Here is a 21,171-nt window from a genome sequence, read left to right as displayed (position 1 = left end):
GCCGGAAGTTCGCCCTGCACCTGCCTTAGGACGTCACGGAAATGAAGGACTTCCTTAGAGGATGGCCCGCCTCATTTCCCCCAGACGCTCCTAGGTCACAGCTTCCTAGAACATGCCTGTTTACCCTAATTTTTCTGTCTTTGCAATTGGGCCTTCTTGGTGTGGCGTCGTTCCTTCTTCTCCTCTTGCAACCTCCGCCTGGTCTCTGAGTACTGAAACTTTTTTCACAGAAGCAGGCGCTTGCAAGGCAGCCCCGTGATCATGACGTATAATTTGCGCGCCGACACAGGAAGGACCTTTCTCCTTTGGCATGCGTTTCGTCCTCTCCTCTACTCCGAGCCGTTCTTGTTGGCGAGGCACGTGCACTCCTGAATGGAGCTGGTAGCTGGTTGTTACGAGCAGGTCCTTTTTGGGTTCGATGTGCAGAGGGAGCGGGAGGAGAGCGGCGGTCACCAGGTAAGAGCGCGCGCGCGGAGGGGCCGCCAGAGGGGGTGTGGGCAGGGGAAGGTCAGGTGTGGTTCCCACCAGGCAGAGGTAAACATTTAGGCGTCTGATGTTCCCTGTCTGATCTTTGTGGATAAATTGGTGAATCAAACTCAGGAGACTTAAGTGCAAAGTTAGCCTTTTAAAGTATGAAGTCGGCATTTCATAAAGATGAGATGACTGTCTATTGTAGTTGACAAAATGCACACAGTGCACGAAGGAAACTGGAGTTTCTGCACACGGCAAATGAGTCGTAAATAGTGGATTTAAGGGTTGCTCCCATCAGTTGACAGCCAGTTTAGGTATTCAGGATTTAATGAAATAACAATTCCCTCATTCACTAGAGTTTGTGTTCTGGAATTTTACAAAATGTTGGAGCCGGATCCAGATAAATCCCACATAAATAAAGTGGCACCAGTTCATTCAGTATTTTTTGAACACTTCCTATGGACTAGGCAGTGGAGTTGCAAGATTGGGAAAGCACGGATCCTGCTAGACATTTTCCTCACCCCGGGGAAGGCAAATGGAGAGAAATTGCGGCCAGATATAGGTATCATACTAGATGTATGAATAAAAAGGTACATTGCCAATAGTCAAACAAACAGGACTTTCCTAGTAGAAGAAATCAAATCTCCTAACTTTTGGTCCACAGAAGTCAGGCTATTTTTTTCCCCATAAGCAATCTTAAGTATCTCTTGGAAATCTGTTTCACTGAGTACCTATTTATGAAAAATTCAGGGTTTGAGGCTTGAGTTAACTGGAAAATTGGAAGTATATGACATGGCTAATTGCATTTATTTATTTTATTTTAAATTCTGGTTATTGATCTGTTTGGGTCTTTTGGCTAAAAGGTGGTAAAAGGTGGTATCTTATGAATATTCCGAGATGATGCTGTTGATTGTGTTCTCTTTGTTATAAAATGTCATACTATGTTGCAGACACATAGTAGACCTCACGGCAACCCTCTAAGGTCGATACAGTTATAATCATTTTACAGATGACCTTAAAGTTTAAGTAGGTTATATGACCTGCTCGCAGCCATGAAGCTAATAATTGGTGTAGTTGCATCTCAAACCCCCAGGTGTCTCCAACACTTGAAACTCCCTAACCCTTATCCATTACTGCTTCTAACCTTAAAGTCCTTCTAGTCCAGTTCCCATGGAGTGTTCTGGAGTCATAGTACCCAGCGTTGCCTTCACACTTTCTTGCATACCTTCCTTACTCAATTCTCAGCATTGTTGTTTGTTTGCTTTTTTTAATCTACATTACATGTTTTCTTCTCCATTTGTAGGATCCTTTGGTGGTTTTCACAGATTGTGGAAGCATCGATCCCTGTTTCTAGAGAATTATAATGTATGTGATTGTGACCTAGATTGTATGTATTACTCTTCAGCAGAAATGGACTCCTGTGAATGACTTCACTCACCATGCCCACACTGCCTCCTTGTCAGCGGTGGCTGTAAATAGTCGTTTTGTAGTCACTGGGAGCAAAGATGAAACAATTCACATTTATGACATGAAAAAGAAGATAGAGCATGGGGCTCTAGTTCATCACAATGGTAAGAAAGTTATATCTTTTAAGATAATGTTGAGGTGTTGCACTTTAAAATTTGACTAGTTAAATAAGTCATTAACCGGCTGTTATTTGGCAGATTCTGTGCAAGGGGTTACAGAAATGAAAGAAGTGGTTTTTTGCGCCGATATTGTTCACAGTCTGTATTAGTAGATACAAAGGAGGCACTTAGCTCAGTCTGGGGGTGTTACCCAAAAGCTTCCTTAATAATTGAGTTATTGTTTGAGCCAGGTGAAGTTTGCAAGGAGGAGAAAAGGGCATTCTAGGCAGAGTAGGCAGTGTGAGGAATACAAGTGGCAGTGTGAGGAATACAAGTAGCAGTGTGAGGAACATCATAACAATAGCTAATGTTACTAGGGAGTACTGTATACCCAGTTGTGTGCTAGAAGAGTGTCATTTTATCTTCAGATTATAGAAAGCTTATGTACAAAGTGTTACATTACTTGCTCATGGTCACAGAACAGTGGAACTAGGACTTGAACCTAGATTTAGAGCCTCTGTTTTTAACCACTGGCATGTGGGGAGAACTGTAGGTAGTTCAGTATTATGAAGAGGTTAAAACTGAGGTTGGAGTTGGCTGGTGAAGTCAACTGGGGCCAGATCATGAAGATCCTTGAGAAGAGGACGTTACGGATTGCATGGGGAGGGAGAGAGTAATGCAGATTTGAGGAAATTGCTTGTTTGGGCATGGAGACGTGTTGACTAAGAACAGGCAGAAGGGGTGAAGAGAGACTGTCTAGTTGAAGTTGGAGGGTATGGATTGAATAACATCATTTGCAGGGTTTTCTGAGTTCAGCAATAAACTGCAGAAATGCCAGAGGAAGAGGAAAGTTACTTGGTGTGTGCAATAGAAGGACTGAGGTATGAAGGAATTGAGTATGTTGATGAAAATAGTTTGTGTTGTCAGTGTAGAGGAATTGGGGTAACAAGGGTCCAGAGGTCTGAAATCAAAGAGCAGGTGGAGTGTAAGAGAAGGAAGGCATGAGAGGGCTGGCAAGATGTAAGGTTGTGGTCAGAGAATATAGATTCTCATGGAGCAGCTCTAGGTGATAACATTGTTGGACTGTACTTGTGGAGGACTAAAATACAGAGGCAGCAAAGGTCACAGAAGTTGAGGAAATCAAAGATTTCAACTCTTGGCCAGATTGTCCACACTGATGTTGAAGTTGCCCAGGTTAGTGACAGAATCAGGGGATAGAATGTCTGATAAGGTGATTTATTTTTCTCAGTACCTAATAGTATATGTTGTTTTTCTTGCATTTTCCCGCGGGAAGGAGAATGAGAGGTTTAACATGTGTTAGAGAAGAAGGAAAAGGAAAGGAAGCTCTTACAACAGAATAGACATGTACTTAGTTTAGGGGAATTCAGCCAGGAAGGTTGGTTCCAACAATGAAAGGCAGATAGGATAGGTACCCTTTTTCTTACTCTGCTTTCTTTGGTATAAAGTCAGAAGTTCCATGCTAAGCATTGGTTCCTAGCAGCAAATTTGGAGTGACATATATCTTGCTTATATTAGACAGTCCTTGGCTATTTTGACAGGTATCTTGCTTTTCAGGAGAAGCTAGGCTTTGAGTGATTTCAGCATACATTCCTTTTCCCCTCTGTCTGCTAATCCCAGTTCATACAATGAAGCCATCTCTCTGTCTTAGGCTTAGAGAAGAAGTACATTAAACAAATCTGGTCTGTCCAAAATCATTTAGAACAAGTGTTCAACAATAAGAAAAAGACTCACCTGGAAGGAGTTTGGATGGGAAGTGAATGAGTAGGGTTCATGGTTTCCTCCATTCCCTGTATAAATATTGTTTTTCCAACAGTTGGTGGAAAAACAATAGCCCTTTTCCAGAGAGCAGAGGGAGTCATGGGCAGAAGGAAGAGATGTAGGAAAGCATTCCCAAAGTAAGAAATAGAATAATAGGGAAAAAAGAAAACAGACATGGCTATCTAAAACCCTACTTTGAAAAGAAGGTGGTACCCAAGTCCACAGGTTCTGAGGGCTTATGCTGGGTGCAAAATTATTCATCAAAGATGCTCTGGCTCTTTCAGAGTAAAGGGTACAGGAAAGGACTGACCAGGTGTTGTGTGGATGAACACAAATGAGTCGGGGATTGACAAAATAATACTGTAAAGCACCAAATAGTATTTCATGTGGTCTTGGTCATAACTCCTTAAAGGCCATCATGTGCAAAAGCATTCAAAGGCAATATGTAAATAAATTAGTGTGGTTGTCTTCCATTAAAACTTTATTTGCAAAAACAGGCTGGATTTGGCCTGCAGGCTTTAGTTTACTGACTTTTGAGCTAGAGGGTGGTTATGCTGGGTGATACAAACTTCAGAGAATAGGGACTTCTACTTGAGGGTAAGGTATAATGGTATGAATTTGCCATCTCACCTGCTCCAACCTTTTAGTATATGATGAACACTTCTCCCAGTCTCAAGAGCTGTAGGGGAAATTTATAGAAGATCCAAGTTTCAGTTTAGGCAGAGGGGAGTGGAGTGTTTTGTGAAGAGATTGAAAAGATACAGGAGAGTTTGTTTACCATGGAAAGGAGATGCCAGAGGGCATAGTTGAAAAACATGAGTAATATTTTATAAAATTGTTCTAGTAAATTCTCATGACAGTGAATGAGAAGTATGTAGAAGTTGACTCAAAAACAGTTCTGGAGTGGTAGTAAATGGATTGTGGATGATGGGTGGCTAGCTCACTGTTTAGAAGGTGGAAGTTATAAGGTTCTACATCTGAGGTTTGTTCCTCAGAATAGCTGGTTACTTTCAGTTGACTTCCTGATTAAACTATCCTAGCCAACCATCTCCTAAATTTAGTCTTATGAAGACATGAAGCAAGAAAGTGTGAGCTGATTAGTTCAAATCTGTAGAACTGGAGAAAGTCTCAGCTGAAAATATTTGCATAGCCTTAAAACTGTATGTTCTTAAATTTTTTAAAAAAATTAGTTTTTGAAGACTTTAAGGTATATTTCAGTGATACTAAAACAGTGGATGTTTTACTTACCACAGCATAACCTTCAAACCGGAAATGGAGTTTGCTTTCGAAATAACTTATTTCGAAACTTGATTTTCCACAGGCACAATAACTTGCCTGAAATTCTATGGCAACAGGCACTTAATCAGTGGAGCAGAAGATGGGCTAATATGTGTCTGGAATGTAAAGAAATGGGAATGCCTCAAGTCTATAAAAGCTCACAAGTGAGTCTGGCTACCTCCTTCCCCCACCCCACATCGGTGTTCCCCATGCGCCAGTCAAGTTGGGGGCTAACTGTTGGTTTTATTTTAGAGGACATGTGACCTTCCTCTCTATTCACCCATCTGGCAAGTTGGCCCTGTCTGTGGGTACAGATAAGACATTAAGGTAAGTTATTAATGCCCAAGAGCACTTTTGTTAAGTAATAGTCTATGTTCTCCAAATAAAACAAAGACTCCCACCTGCAGGGTGTCTTTTGCTACAATCTTAGATACTCTTTCTGTATTGTTTCACAGCTCTTTACCATTGAAAGACATTATGGTAGAAAGGAAAGATGGAAAGCTAATGAACCTTTTCATAATGGTATGATAAAAATAACAAGCTCTACATAAAAACATGCACCACTGTACGTTTACATGTAAGCTATAAAATGAAGAAATGTTTTGAGGGTTCACTTTCTGAAAATATAATAGATATAGCATATTAAAGTGGTACAGGAATGGAAGGAGCTTTAACATGCTAAATAATGTTACAGATGTTGCTTTGAGAAAGATAGCAAGTCCTTTAGTCAAGTATTTAGCAAAATTGCCATTTCTTCTTTGCTTCTTTTGCATAATGGCTTACTAATATACATCTTATACATTTAATAAAAGTTAATTGATGATCATGCAATAAGCCAGCTCCCTGTTTTGCAGAACATGGAATCTTGTGGAAGGAAGATCAGCATTCATAAAAAATATAAAACAAAGTGAGTATTTTTGTTTTGAAATGTATTTTGTAACTTGATGGAATGTGCATATCTATATGCACATTCTTGTGTAAATATGCATGTACACATTTATATTCCTGCATACAGTGGTCACCTCTGAGAGTGAATCCTTTAGCTTACTTTGTTTTCCCATTTTAGATCTGGATTCTTGTTGTGGCCCTGCCACCTACTAGCTGCATGATCATAATTCTTTGAACCCAGTTTATTGTCTATAAAATTTAACTCACATAATGTGTATCATAAGTTTGTTGTGAAGATTAAATAATATAATGGATGTGAAAATACACAGTGTAGGTACTTGCTGTTTTTATTATTACTATGATCATTTTATTTTTTACTTATAAATCGAAAAAAAACTTTTTTTTCCCTCTTTTTAACTTACAGATGCTCACATAGTTGAATGGTCCCCAGGAGGAGAGAAGTACATAGTTGTCATAATGAATAAAATAGACATCTACCAACTTGATACTGCAGCCATTAGTGGCACCATCACAAATGAAAAGAGAATTTCTTCTGTTGCATTTCTTTCAGTAAGTGATCAGAAACCAGTGATGGAAGTTTAGTATATATAGTGTTGATCAGAATTGGCGATGACATTCTGGATATAATTCTTTTTCTCTATCCTAGGAGTCTGTTCTTGCTCTGGCTGGAGATGAAGAAGTTGTAAGGTTTTTTGACTGTGATTCGCTAACGTGCCTCTGTGAATTTAAAGCTCATGAAAACAGGTATTTTAACCAATCTCTATGTGAGTGTAGTTTCAATAAATGTTATATATGTAATAGCTTTTAAAAGCAGGGTATTTTTTTATGAATAATTGCAGAGATAGACATAGCTACATATACATGATTTCTGGAGTCTGAGAGAGTGGTGGAAAATGTGTTCTTGGCCTTAATAATGCAAAAGTGGTGGAATTTTGATCAGGACTAGTCATTTGCACAAAATATTTATTTTTGAAATAAGTCACCTAGACTTGGGACCTGAAATCAAGCATATTCAGTGAAGAAAACATTGAACAGTCTTGAGCTTTTTCCCTGACCATTCTGGTCCTTTTGCTTTTGTCCTCTTGCTGCCCTTTTCCCCCTTTCTGCACTATTTTATTTCTCTTGCAAGAGAAATGAAATGAATTCGTTGAGTTCCTGTTTGTTGTCATTTGCTGTGTTATATGCTTCACCTCAAGTGCATCTTAATGCTTACTGTATTTCTATAGGGCAGATACTGAGTCTCCAAGTGAGTAGCTAAGTAACTTGTCCAGTGTTTCTCAACTCTTGGGTAATAGAACTGGGAGCTAAACCTAGTTCTTCCTGACTCTGTGTCCTTGCTTTTCCCACTATAATCTGGAAAAGAGGTGATAAAAGAGTTTAATGTGGTTCATTTGCATATTTGTATATGTCTCAAATAAGTCTTATTCTTGTTTTCTGTTAGTTCTAAGTTTTAAGAAGTCTGTCTTGTAAATGCCCAGAATACTGCAGTCAGGCTACAGGCCCTGCTTCAAGAGCCATTTCAAATGTAGTAATGTCAACTGTTTGGCCATTCATTCATTCATTCATTTAACAAGTATTCTTTGAACATTCAATATGAGGTATTGTGTTGGGTATTTAACAGTGAACAAGAAGATGAGGTCTTAACCCCCTCATGATTCTTATACAGTAGTGGGGCCATAGATTGGTGATTAAACAAGTAAACAGATAAGTTTAACAGGAAGGAAACGGAAAGGTATTTTAATTAAAGAATAACAAGGGTAATTTATTTAGATAAGAGGTCAAGGAAAGATGAGAAAGGAGCTAGTTCTAAAAAGAGTTGGGAAAGAACCCCAGGCACAGAGGCCTTGAGGGAGAAGGGAGCTTGCTGCATTCTAGGAACAGGCAGAAGACCTATGTGGCTGGGGCTCAGTGAGCATGGGGGAGGCCGGGAGGGGCCAGATGGTGCATGACCTTTGGCCATGATCAGGAGTTTACATCTTACACTAAACCCCTTTGTAGGTTTTGTCTTTTGTCTTACTGTGGGAAAGTTTAAAGACAGACTAGTTTAAGGAATCCACAAATGCCCACCACCCAGCTTCATTAATTGTCAGTTTGTGGCCACCCTTTTGTCCATTTCTCCAGCCACTGTCTCCTCTCGCTTGTGATTTTAAAGCAGATCCCAGTTTTCCAGGGTTTTAAGTCTGGGAAGTAACATGATTTGATTTACAGTTTTGAAAGATTGTTACAGTGCAAAAATGGAAGTAGGGAGGCCAATTACACTACCTTCCTAAATCCCAAAGAAAAACGATAGAAGCTTAGGCTTGGCTTCATAGCATTGGAAAGAAAAAGGACTTGAGTCATCTCTCTTGACATACACTTCTCTCTCCTACTGAACTTTCAGTTTCTTAAGGCAAGGAGCTTTGTTTTACTCATCTTTATGTCTTTTGTGATGCTTTCATTACTTGTAGTTATCCGTCGTCATCTCTCAGAATCCCCAAGATTGCCTCTGGGTTTCATGATTCTCCAGGGGGACTCACAGATCTCAGCATATAGTTGTACCCATGGCTATGCTTTATTACAGCAAAAGGTTGCAAAGCAAAGTTAGCAAAGGGAAAAGGCACATGGGGCAAGGTCTGCGGGAAACTGAACTGAAGTTACCAAAGGTCCTTTCTCCCAGTGGAGCCACACAGGGCACACTCAGTTCTCCCAGCAGTGAGTTGTGACAACATGTATGAAGTGTTGCCTACCAAGGAAAGCTCATTAGAGATTCAGTACCCAGGGTTTTTATTGGCAGCCGGTCAGGTAGGCACCCTCTGCCTGACACGTGAAAATCTAGACTCCCGGAAGGAAAGCAGGTGTTTGGCACAAACTGTATTGTTTATACAAAGCGTTTAGACATACTGAGCCTCTCTTTTCAGTTAGGGTAGTGGGAGCTCACTCAGAATTCCAGATTCCAAGTTCCCAGATGCCAGCCAAGTGCTGATACAGTGAGCAGGCCTTCCAGAAGATAGCACTCTCAGACCTGCTATGTTAACTCCTCTGCAGATGATCTTAATTTTATACTGGAGTTAGATGTAGATGAAATTTATCACCTGATTAATCACATCTAGAAAATGAGTTGCCAACTGATGAGAATGTGAAGCACAGTTCTGTGGCATTGAAGGAAAAAGCAAGGGACTGTACATAGAAATTTTACAAGAGTATGACACTATTTGGAAGAAAGGATCTTTTATGATGTTAATACTTCTATCCTAGGGTAAAAGACATACTCAGTTTTGAAATTCCAAAGCATCATGTTATTGTTACAGCATCAAGTGATGGTTTCATCAAAATGTGGAAACTTAAACAGGACAAGGTCAGTGTTTTAGCACAATGCAAATATATTTTAGTGCAAGTCTTAGTATTACTTTGAGTTAAGTAGGTGAAATGTTCGTTTTAAGGCTCATAAGTACTTTTTAATCACTTTGCATTATTGATATTAATGGTTTTAAAATTAGGGCTCCACAGAAGTGCTTTAGGGATTAGCATTTGTGAGTCTGAGCTTGCAGGATCCCAGGTCCCCCTCTGCTGTTTCAATCAGAGCAGTTCTATTTTCATCCCTTGTATATTAGGGTTCTCTATAGGGTTTTTTTACATGAAAATACTGCCATTACAAAAAGAATTTGGAAACTCTTGATCCATATTATGACACTAGCAATAATTTTGAAATATGTAATGGGAAATTGAACTCCCTTCCGTAGTCTCCTTGTAGTCTATCTCTCCTGGTTTATTATTCTGAGGTAATTGAAGGATAGTTTTCTCATAAGCATACATTCTGTCCATATGATTTGTTTAGTGCCTACTTTGTGCAAGGTTCTGGGTTAAACCTTAGAAATGAACAAGACTTGGTCCCTGCTCATACTGAATTGACAACTTCCAAGTTCTTATCATAAATTGGCTTTGTGGACAACATAGTCAAACCCATCATCAAACAAGGTAAATGTTATAAAGGAAGTAAATGAAATTATGAAGGAAGTAGATAGACTTCTCTTACAGTTTTTTTTTGCATAGTGGCTCCCATTGGAGCTAATCAAGTAATCCAAAATTTGTTTATTGAATGTGGAATTAGAGAAAAGGTCATGGCAAGCCTTGCTGAAATGTTCCTACTGTTCAAGGAGAACATCTTGAATGGGTGGTTTTCTCATATCTTCAGATCCAGAGTCTCACCTAGACAGTGCTAGCCATAAGCTGCTAAATTTGGTCGTATCTTTTTGTGCCCTACATGAATCAGTAAAGCCGGTTAGCTATGCTTAGATTCAGTTGTTTCATATAGACCTAAAAGACATCCTCTCTTTTCCCATCATGTATTTAATTTGCTTTTTTCTCTTTCTGTTAAAGTTTATTTATATTGTTAAGTTGTGGTATGGAGGAGTTAAAGTGTGTAAGACATTACATTTAGCATATTTTATTTATGAAAGCACTGTACTGTTACCATGTTCTTTCTAATAGTTTTGTTTGTTTCGTTGGTTTCAGTGGTTGGAAATATGAATAAACAACTTTTATTAGGTCAGTAAAAGAATAAAGAGGAACAATTTAAAGGCAAAAGCTTTGCATAAACATTATGAAAAAAAACTGAGTCTGTTGTTGGCAACATAAATAGAGTAAAATTATGAGTGAGTTGGAGTCAGTTGTACTTGACTTCTAATCCTAAGGTTAGACCTTCCACTGACCCCCTCTAAACAGTGCACTAAGATATTATTCTGAAGTAGCCACAATGTCATGGCCTAAATTCTTTCTAATAGTTTTTATGCCAGCTCACATTACAAAAAAGGGCAAAAAAATTTTAAAGTCTTTTTACTTTTAGTTTATGCGTTCAGTTTTCCTTGAATTAAGTAGACATTCATTTGGAACTTACAGTTTTAATTTGTCATGGTTAGCCAGTTTATGATAGTTGGGAATTTAAGTTTGTTTTACTGTCTTAAAGTTGTGCTTTATTTCTGTAAATCCCATAATTGAAGTAAAAGAGAAAGAAAGGAAAAGAATTGTGACATTACCTGGTCTATAATTATTCCTTCTTTTCCCAGTTTATAGATGTTTTTCTCATAATCTGGTTGTGGGTATCCCACTAGCTCCTAGAAGGCTGTTAATAAATTGTTAGTATATCTTTTTAACCACTGATACATTTTTTAAAAATTTTATTCTAGTCACACATACAAAGCAATGATATTTTACACTCAGCAAATACAATAAGTTTTAAATTAAAGTAACTTGATTATGGATAAAGAAAAGTAATTACTTAAAATTCTGCTCTATTTTTGTTAGGAAAATTTTTTTTTCCTTCCCTTTTAGAAAGTTCCCCCATCTTTACTCTGTGAAGTTAATACTAAAGCCAGGCTGACATGCCTTGGAGTATGGCTAGACAGAGCAACAGACAAGAAAGAAAGCCTTCCTCCAGCTGCAGAACCTTCTCCTGGTAAATTAAGTTGACCATTTTTTGAATTTGGATAATCTTAAATGATTGAAGTAGAGATTCAGAGAACTTCACTTTATTGTCATTCTGTACATATTTCATTCAAATGTGAAAAACAGTCTAAGTGCACTGTCTCTTGTGTTTTAGTAAGTAAAGAAGAACATTCTAAAATCAGCAAAAAGGAATCTGGAGAAGCAGTGCAGGAAGAAGAAAGACAGTCAAATGCTAATGCAGAGAAATGTGGTTTAAGTGGAGACAACAACCAACCAACGAAAGGAAATAGCTTGGTGTCAACCAAGAAGAGGAAAATGGTAGAAAGGTTGGAAAAGAAGAGCAGGAAAAAGAAGAAACTGCAAATGATGCAGTGAATCCCAGATTTCTCCTAAGTGAAACATTGTTTTTGAATGTGTCTAAATTGTCTTTTTCTGAGTAAAAGCAAGGAGTTTTTTCTTATGGAGAAGATTTATAGACTCAAAATCACTTTCAGGTGGTTTTTTTTAAATTAAATAGTGGTAAAAAATTTGTTGGTAGGCAACAGTATATTAATTATATATCATGGTGTGAAATATAGTATGTTAATGAATACTTTATAATTTTTACTAAATATTTATATAGCAAATAAAGATCTTTCTCAAAATATTATAATTTGAAATTGAAAATCTTGAACCCATTCTTTATCAGAGGTGGTAGAAGAGTTGTTTTTCAAATTTTCTCCTGCATATGGGAAGAATGGAAAAACTGCCTTGCTTTGGCTTTCTCAAATGGTTTTTGTAAGTTTAATGCAAATTTTGTTCATTTTGGTAACAAAAGGTAAAAAGAATTTTATATTAGAATGTATATTAAGACAAACAAAAATTTTATATGTAAAATAAAATATATATGTATGAAACATGTTTAGTGCTAAGAACATAAGAAGAGGTTGCCAAACTTCTTTATTCTGTTTCCAAGCAGTGGATGACAAGATAATTTAAGGGTAGGAAAATGATATTTCTAGTTTTGTTTTCTTTTTCAAGACATAAAATAATTCAGTTAATCTTCTAACAAAGGTAGTCTTAAATAGCCCTGCTGATTTTAATCCTGCCATCTCTTACCTACCTGAAAGATTTAATTGTTTTCCTAAAAAGATTGTTGAATATTTTGAAATGACATATTAAAGATACCTAACACTCAGACACTGGAATTGCCATTCACTTTATAGGAGGAAAGGGTAAAGAAAATGGAAATCATCTAGGAAATAACCAAACTATATCTAAAATTTCAGTCTATCCCTTTAACTTACTTTAGGCCTATAACAGTGAATATACTTTTTCTTTTTAAATTAAATTTTCTATTTTGAGATCATTGTAGATTCACATGCAGTTGTCAGAAATAATAAAGAGATCCTATGTACCTTTTACCCACTTCCTTCAGTGGTAACATCTTGGAAACTATAGTTCAGCATCACAACTAGGATATTGAACAGTGATATAATCAAGATACAGAGGCTTTCCATCTCAATGGATCCCATATATTGCCCTTTTATAGCCATACCCATTTCCCTTCTCCCCACTCCCAACCCTGAGCAACCACTTATCTGTTTTCCTTCTCTATAATTTGACAAAATTTTAATAAATGAGATCATTTATTAAAGTATGTAACCCTTTTGGGGTTGGCTTTTTTCCATTCAGTATAATTCACTGGAGATTGATCCAGGTTGTTGTATATATGAATAGTTCATTTCTTTTACTTTCTGAATAGTTTTCCGTAATTTGGATGTACCACAATGTAACCATTCATTGCTTAAACAATCTGAGTTGTTTCCAATTTGGGTGTATTATTACTAAAGCTAGAAACATTAGTGTACAGATTTTTTTGATCCAGTTTCTCCAGGAATACCAGCTGGGCTTAAAGATTTCTTTCGGGGGAATTTTTAAGTTCTGAATTGAATTTCCTTAATATTTATAGGGCTGTTCAAGTTATCTATTTCATATTGACTGAGCTGTAGTTTGTGTTTAGACTTGTTCATAGTATTCCCTTTTTTTAATGTGTCCGGGGTCTGTAGGGATGGCCCCTGTTTTATTACTGATATGGTAATTGGCATCATTTCTCTTTTTTCCTTTGTCAGTCTTACTAGAGATTTGTCAATTTCATTGCTCTTTTCAAAGACTCAATTTGCTTCACTGATTTTCTCTATTCTGTTTTCAGTTTCATTGATTTCTGCTCTTAATTATTTCATGCCCTCTGCTTGCTTTGCATTTATTTTATTTGGGAATTCAAATTATTGATTGGAGATTTTTCCTTTTTTCTAGTGTATGCATTTAGTGCTATAAATTTCACCTCATAAATGCTTTAGCTGTATTGAACAATATAATGGCTTTTGATTGAGATATAATTCACACCCCATACTATTCATCCACTTAAAGTGTATAATTTAATAGTTTTTAGTATATCACAGAGTTGTGCAACCATCACTACAATCCATTTTAGAATATTTTTGTGATAGGAGGCAGTCCTAGCATGGCTTGCTGGCTTTTCCTGGGTCCCAGAAGTACATCCTGTGCTCAGGACCAGGTGTGTCAGCCTGGCGAGATAAGACACATTCCCCAGATGAAGGGAACTGTTGGTGCATTCCTTTCCCTATTGTCCCAAGCATATATAAATATTCCCTGAGACAGTCTGATGGGCATGTTTTATGACATCCAGCTTACATACCAGTGGTACATCTGTTCTCAGCTGGAAAGGAGTGGGGTTACTCCATTGTAGCACACAAATACAAGAAAGGGGTGCTGCATGTAGAACATCTCCCTGAGTCAGCCCTGGATTGAGACCTCCTGGCTATGGGGAACTGACGCCCACTAGTGAAGCTGACCTTGCTCTGTGAGGAAAACGTCTTTCCATCAGAGCCTGTGGGAGTTGGGCTTTTGTTGGTGATCCTGATACCTGTATTGGAAATGGTTGACATCTCTAGGTCAAAATTTTTATCACCTCAAAAAAAAAGAAAAAACCAAAAACCCTGAGGCCATTAGTAGTCACTCCTCATTTTTCCCTAACTTCCCAGCCTTAGGCAACAACTAATCTTTCCATCTTTGCAGTTCTCTGTTTGAGACTTCAATATGAATGGAATCATAGAATATGTGACTGACTTCTTTCACTTAGCATGTTTTCATGGTTCATTCAGGTTGTACCATGTTTTATTGTTCCGTCTTCCATGTCACTGATTATTTCCTCTGTTCCCTGCATTTTCCTATTGAGCCCATCCACTGAGCTTTTTATTTTTGTGATTGTATTTTTCACTTATAAAATTTCTGTTTGGTCTTTCTTGATATTGTCTACTTCTTCACTAAGGTGCTTTTTTAAAAATTTTATTTGTTTATAATTGCTTGTTGAAGTATTTTTATCATGGCTGTTTTAAAGTCTCTGTCAGATAATTCTAACATCTCGGCCATCTCGGTGCTGTCATCTTTTGCTTGTCTTTTCATTTAGTTTGAGAACTTCCTGGTTTTGGGTAGGATGAGTGAATTTGATGGAAATCTGGATATTTTCATGTTATATGTTATGAGACTCTGATTCTTATTGAAACCTTTTTTAACTAACTTTCTCTGACGCTTCTTTGTCAGGGGAAGAGGGAATGTGCCGTGCCACCCCATTACTGCCAAATGGGGGTGTAAGTCCAGGGTCCCCACTCTGCCTTTCTCATCACTGCTTGGCAGAAGTGGGAGTTCTGGTTCCCCTCCTGATCTCCACTGATAGTGCAGTGGGGAGGGGTCTTGTTATCAGCCAGTGCTGATGAAAGTCTGGCTCCCTGCTTGACTATCTCTGACACCATCCTGGTGGGGGTGCTGGGGTGCCTTATCACAGCCTTGCAAGGTCATTCAGCTTGACAAGTTAATGACATTGATCAGGGCTTGCCTAGAGAGATGTCAGTGTCAATGCAGCAGAGAGCTGCCTTTAGGTTGACATTGCCCCATTAACCCTTGCTATTGAAATATCTATTTCTTTAGGGTGTAGATAGTTTCATCTCTTAATTGGATGGTTTATGTTAACTTGTGTCTTGATTTACATGGTAAAGTCAACTTCAGCTTTGAAATTCTGTTCAATGAATTATTTTTCCAATCCTTGATCTTTAAAAAACTTGACAATTTTCAAAATAGATTTGAAATTTGGGAATTTATAGTTTTGTGGGGGTGTTTTTTGAGGGTGTGTGTCTATGTGTGTGTGTGTTTCTGTGAGTCTTAGCAAACACTTCCTTTGAGAATTGGGGAGTTGCTGGCTTTTGAATTTCTATTTTCATGCCTAATCTCTGATACCAGACATAAGATACAGTGCAAGCTACCTATGATTAAGGGCATGGGCCCTAGAACTAGATAGCCTGGGTTCAAATCTTGGCTCTTCTGCATATGACTGTGTACCTCAGTTTCCCCATCTATCTGAGGATGATAACCTCTTCACTCATTATAAGAGCATTGTGAGGATTAAACCTATGAATATGTGTAAGGCCCTTCGAACAGTGCTTGGCACATTGTCAGTGTTCAAAAAATGCTGGCTATTACTACCACTATCATCTCAGTAATAGGAGTATATTATGTCAGCTGGACAAAGTAACAGCTCAGTAGATGTCAGTTACTTTGGTGTCATGAGATACTGAATGATAGGGAACATGTTAAACAGCAGATGGTAGTATAAGCAGAAATCAAAAGGAGATAAAATTTGTAATCGTTTGGTATTGTTAAAAAAGGTGAGCCAACTTTGAGAGGGTGTATTAGTCAGGGTTCTCTGGGGAAACAGAATCAACAGGAGATATCTGTAAATGTGAGATTTTATAAAAGTATCACACAACTGTGGGGATGCACGAGTCCAAATTCCATAGAGCAAGCAGTGAGCAGCAACTCTTATGAGTCTTTGATGAACTCCCCAGGAGAGGCTGGCTAGCTGAAAAAGTGAACGTTCTCTTTCCTCCCTTAGAAGACTTTAACTGATTGTATTAAATCCAGCTGATTGAATTCTCTTACTGCAGAAGACACTCCCTTCATTGATGTAACCAGCCACAGATGCAATCACTTGACTAATGATTTCATAAACCAGCCTTCTGGTTTATTAACCAGCCACAAATGTCCTTGCAGTAAAGGTTAGGCCAGTGCTTGCTTGACCAGACACAGGGCACCATCACCTGGCCAAGTTGACACATGAACCTAACCATCACAGAGGGGTTATTTATAAACTTGTGGATTGTTGGGTAAGTTAACCTATAATGTAAATTGGAATCTCATGGTGCCAAAATCTTTGTAGTAGGGAATATTTTACTTTCAGTTTTACAGAATCTTGGAGCTCTCTGCCACCATAATATATATGGTGGCAAAGAAGGGTGGGCTAACTATAAGTGAGGTGCTGGTGAGAAAAATGTGGGGGCAGGTCTTAACTAGTTCAAGGCTTAGAGTGGAGTACGTGAAAGCCTAAGGAATATCTCCTTTCCATTTTCCTATTGTACTGGCATAGTTTCCGAGTATTCGAAGATGGAGGAAAGTAAGTAGGGAAGGGAGGAAACATTAACGGGAAAGAAATTCTCCTTTTTAATACTTCAATTATGTCCTGCCTATCCGTATGTTCTGGAAGAGGGCGCGGCTACCTCACTGGTTTTGCATCTTGAAGAGCTACTCAGCGACATTGCGCTTCTCCTTTGCCAGCTTATGGAAGAAGTGGTCTGCACCCTTCAGGGCCACATTGTCGCAGTTGAAATAGAAGCCCAGAGGGAGGTAGGTGTAGGAGGCCCACAGATGCAGGTTGACCAGGGGGTTAACAGAGGCCTCCACTTCAGTGGAATAATTCTGAGGGATCTGGGAGCTCATAGTTGGTCAAGAATGAGGAGCTAACCGCAAAAAAAAAAAAAAAAAAAAAAAAAGAATGGTTATTAGCCAGTCCCGGAAGCAGGGGATGACTGAGAAGATGGTCCCGGATGTTGCAACTGGAGAGACAGCTGGAGGATGGTCAAGGCTGAAAAGGTGTGGGGACAGTCCCCAAATCTGTTCCATTCAAACACTATTGAAGCAAGACACAGATCTGCAGGACCACTGGGTCTGCTTTAATAATTATTTTTAAGAAAAGTTTAGATGTTAACTTTAACTTTCTTATTACATTCAAATGCAGTTTCTGTCAAGTATAAGCACTATTTGGAAATGGCAAAACCCCTTTGGCCTTCTTTCCAATTACTACTTTTTTTTTTTTTTTTTGGTTGAAAATTTAAACAAAATTTTTCTTAACATTTTTATACATTTTATACACATAAAATTTTGAATTATACATTATACATTTTTGCACAGTTTTAAAGCATAGTGTACCATGTTTTAGCTAGGTCTAAAGTAATGGATGACTATTTATTGTTCAAAGCTCCTGGGATCTTACCAAGGAAAAAAATCTGGAACTTCTATAGGCAAAAGCAATCAATAAAAATTCTAAGATCTCCTTGAAAATATATCTCCAATACTTTAAATAATGCGCTGAGAAATGCTCTAATAGAGTTCAAATGAAGCTTTCTTAAAGTAATTAGGTATTCTTTTATGTTTTTAATGCACTTTGTCTATAAACTGCTCTGGTTCTTCCTGTCTCTTCTTTACCAAGATAGCTCCATTGGATTGCCTTCCCTTTCTGCGCCTTCTAGCTGTGTATTGCATCATTAGTCTAATGAAACCAGCTGCTCCTCCTTTTACAGTAGCAGCACCAGGGGCAGAGCTAGGTAGAACTCCCAGGGGTCATGCTGAAGACTGATAGCCTATCGCTGCTTACCTCACAAGCTACCAGCATGTGCAAAATTTAGTTGCTAAGTGTATTTGTTTCTCTCTTCTGCCTAAATGCTGTTATTAGGAAATTTGTTTTGTACCAGAATAAGAATGCTCAATAGTCTAAGTGACCCAGATTGCATCACGAACCTTAAGTTTTGAAAAAGGAAGTTTTTATTTTAATGTGGCATTAAAAAAAAAAATACAGTTGGAATGTGCATTTGCATTTGAGAAAACTATATTAAAGGAAATGAATATGTTTGTAAACATAAGTTACACCTTTTAAGATATGTTAAGTATAGATAAGTAGTTAGTAAGTAAAGAGTTTTAAACACAGGCAGAATTCATAAAGATAAATGGTTAATAGAGCATGTGTTAAACATAAGATAGAAAAGAATAGAAAGTCCAGGACACACTATTTATGCTGGTTTGGAGCTGTTATGGACCCCATAAAAGGCCATGTTCTTTTAATACAGTCTGGTGGGGGCAGATCTATTGTGAGTGAGACCTTTCAATTAGATTGTTTCCAGGGAGATGTGACCCTGTCCATTCAAGGTGGATCTTAATCCTTTACTAGAGTCCTTTAAGAGAGCTCACAGACGAGGCATTTGAATTAGGACTTGGTTGGGGCAGGGGGCATCTTTATAGAGTTTTGCTAAAGGCAGCTGGGCTGAGTCCAAGTCTGAAAATACCTTACGTCCAACACACTCACTTTGTCTTTGATGGACTCAAAGTCAGGTCTGAGGCCTCCCAGCTTCATGTCTCTTTTCTGATAACTTTTCAGCTTGGAACTTTAAAAAAACAGTCACAGAGACAGTTTCTTTTAAGAACGTGTTTGTCTCCCCAAGTTGTGACAGCTTCATGGGAAAGGGAAGAAGGGACATTAAGAATGGGACTGTGTGGACTAGTAGTAGTTGGAGTGTGGTGTATGACCTGAAAACTCTTCCAGCAATGGTAGCTGCTGGTAACAGACTCTGGATTTGTAGCTGTTTACCTAATATGTTCTAACTTTTCTACTTCTGCAATAAAATACAAATTGAACTGTGGAAAATCAGAAATAAAAATTTTCAAGCTAGGAAAAAAAAAAAGAGCTCACAGAAACAGAAACTCGGAGAAGCTGAGAGAAGCATTTTTGATAGAAGCTAAAATATGTAATCCAGAAGATGCCCCTGGAGAAGTAAGGAGGACCCACAGGGGCTGAGAGAAACTAAGACAGACAGAAACACCCTGGAAGAAACAAGCGGAGTACCAAGGGAAGCTGAGACAGACAGAAAACTAGAGACATTTTGAAGAAAGCCATGGAAACCAGAAGCTAAACCTGGGAGAGGACCAGCAGTCTTCAGCCATGTGCCTTCCCAGGTGATAGAGGAACCCCACATGCCATCAGCCTTTCTTCAGAGAAGGTATCGTCCTGTTGATGCCTTAATTGGGACATTTTCATGGCCTTAGAACTATAAATTTGTGAACTAATAAACACCCATTGTAAAAGCCAATCCATTGCTGGTATATTGCTTTTTGGCAGCTTTAAACTGGAACACTATTCCTAGGCACTAAATACACATGATGCATCTGGGCACTAAACATTTACAGTACACAAAATATACATGAGCTCTCAGTAGTCATGGGGCCTTAATTAGGACAACTCATTCTGTCCTCTCATATCCTCTACCTGAGAAACAAGAAAATCCACAGCTGTTCTGCAGGCTAAGAGGCAAACGACAGCCATCAGCCAGACTTACTTGTGCCTGCTTCTCTCTGACAGAGCAAGTGTGTGTCCTCAGCTCAGAGCACCTTCCTTCTGTGGGCCTCCTTGCTCAGACTTCTGGGCTTCATTATCGTACCATCAGTTGGAAGGCTGATGCTGCAGAAAGAGAGAGTGATGGAGAGAGACAGAGAGACAGAGTGTAACCCAGGACTTAGGTTGCATGGTTCTTGCACTCAGCTCACACCCTATCCTAACAGTGTTCATCCCATCTCTTTCTCTTTGCTTCTCCCTATGTGTTTTAAGTTGATTTAATAAACCATATAATTTGGGCATTGTAACTTGGTCTGTGAGCCTTTCTGTTCAGTGACTTTTGGGGAAGCTTGCCTGGTAGTATAGTCAGAGACATTTCCCATGAGGCAAAGAGTTCATATTGAAATATTTAATTAATCTTGGGGGAGTCAGGTTGATTTTGTTTTCTTTTTCCTCCTAGTAAAATGTAGACTGCAAATAGTCTCACTCATTTTAAAGTATCTATACGAATGGATGATGGTTGCCCTTAAATGAAAGCTATAAAATGTGCCTTGAGACCTAGAAATTGGTATTCTTGTGGATACTCAATGGTCATTAATTGAATTCAAACACTGCAACTTTGGGATTTTGATGTTTTTTGGATTAGAGTCTGTTAATTTGCAAAGTCAACACATACAACACAAAAGTGACAAAACAATGCTGAAATCAAAGTGCTATTCCTTCTCCATGATCTCTTCATTTGTGGCAGATGGTCTCCAGTGCTCTGGTTGTGTGTGTGTGTGTGTGTGTGTGTGTGTGTGTGTGTGTGTGTGTGTCTATCCAGCAAACACAGTCCTGGCCCAAGGCTTCTTTATGAAATAGACCCCAGTGATCAGACTAAGAACTTTAGAGTCCCTCACACAGTCTTGATCACACTCCACTGATATATTTGTGGTTTCAGAGATCCAGGAATTCCGGGATTTTCTTGTTAAGAGCTGCACTGTCTCCTAAATGATGTTAATACTAGCTAGAAACATTACTAAACACAAATCGTTTATTTACACTGAGACTAACTGAAACACAGCAGAAACCAATTTCTTTAATTTACAATATATTTTGATGAACGGCACACACAGAAGAGCTATGTGTTTTGGTTGAGGGATTACACCACAAGAGGACCCGTTAGGAGTGTAGACCTCAGTATTCAAAAAAAGGAAAAAAAAAAAAAAAATGTAGGTCTTGAGGTCAGACAGACCTTATTTCAAGTAACAATTCTGC

The 21,171-nt window shown here is 38.4% G+C and overlaps 2 protein-coding genes across 5 annotated transcripts in view; one reads left to right on the top strand and one right to left on the bottom strand.

Moving 5' to 3' along the window:
- The window catches only part of C7H6orf52 (chromosome 7 C6orf52 homolog), a 170,463-nt gene extending 170,151 nt beyond the window's left edge, over nucleotides 1-312 (bottom strand). The window contains exon 1 of the mRNA XM_037844747.1: nucleotides 125-312. Coding sequence (XP_037700675.1) covers nucleotides 125-312 — 188 coding nt within the window. The remainder of the gene's footprint in view (nucleotides 1-124) is intronic.
- On the top strand, nucleotides 113-19,577 carry PAK1IP1 (PAK1 interacting protein 1). Of its 4 annotated transcripts, XM_037844110.1 has the most exons (11): nucleotides 113-456; nucleotides 1,877-2,042; nucleotides 5,137-5,257; nucleotides 5,346-5,420; nucleotides 5,948-6,000; nucleotides 6,406-6,551; nucleotides 6,649-6,746; nucleotides 9,237-9,336; nucleotides 11,310-11,433; nucleotides 17,020-17,159; nucleotides 19,342-19,504. In XM_037844110.1, the coding sequence occupies exons 1-11, from the start codon at nucleotides 373-375 to the stop codon at nucleotides 19,378-19,380; spliced, it is 1,146 nt and encodes a 381-aa protein (XP_037700038.1). In that variant the 5' UTR covers nucleotides 113-372; the 3' UTR covers nucleotides 19,381-19,504. The 4 variants fall into 4 exon arrangements, with proteins under 4 accessions (XP_037700038.1, XP_037700039.1, XP_037700037.1 ...); XM_037844111.1 differs by lacking the exon at nucleotides 17,020-17,159 and having other exon boundaries at nucleotides 115-456; nucleotides 19,342-19,577; XM_037844109.1 differs by lacking the exons at nucleotides 17,020-17,159; nucleotides 19,342-19,504 and adding an exon at nucleotides 11,578-14,785 and having other exon boundaries at nucleotides 126-456; nucleotides 1,880-2,042.
- The last annotated feature ends 1,594 nt before the right edge of the window (nucleotides 19,578-21,171 follow it).

The sequence above is a fragment of the Choloepus didactylus genome, chromosome 7, assembly GCF_015220235.1.
Source record: "Choloepus didactylus isolate mChoDid1 chromosome 7, mChoDid1.pri, whole genome shotgun sequence".
Taxonomy (NCBI): Eukaryota; Metazoa; Chordata; class Mammalia; order Pilosa; family Megalonychidae; genus Choloepus; species Choloepus didactylus.
Note: the sequence above shows the minus strand (reverse complement) of the source record. Positions and strands in the feature narration are given on the sequence as shown.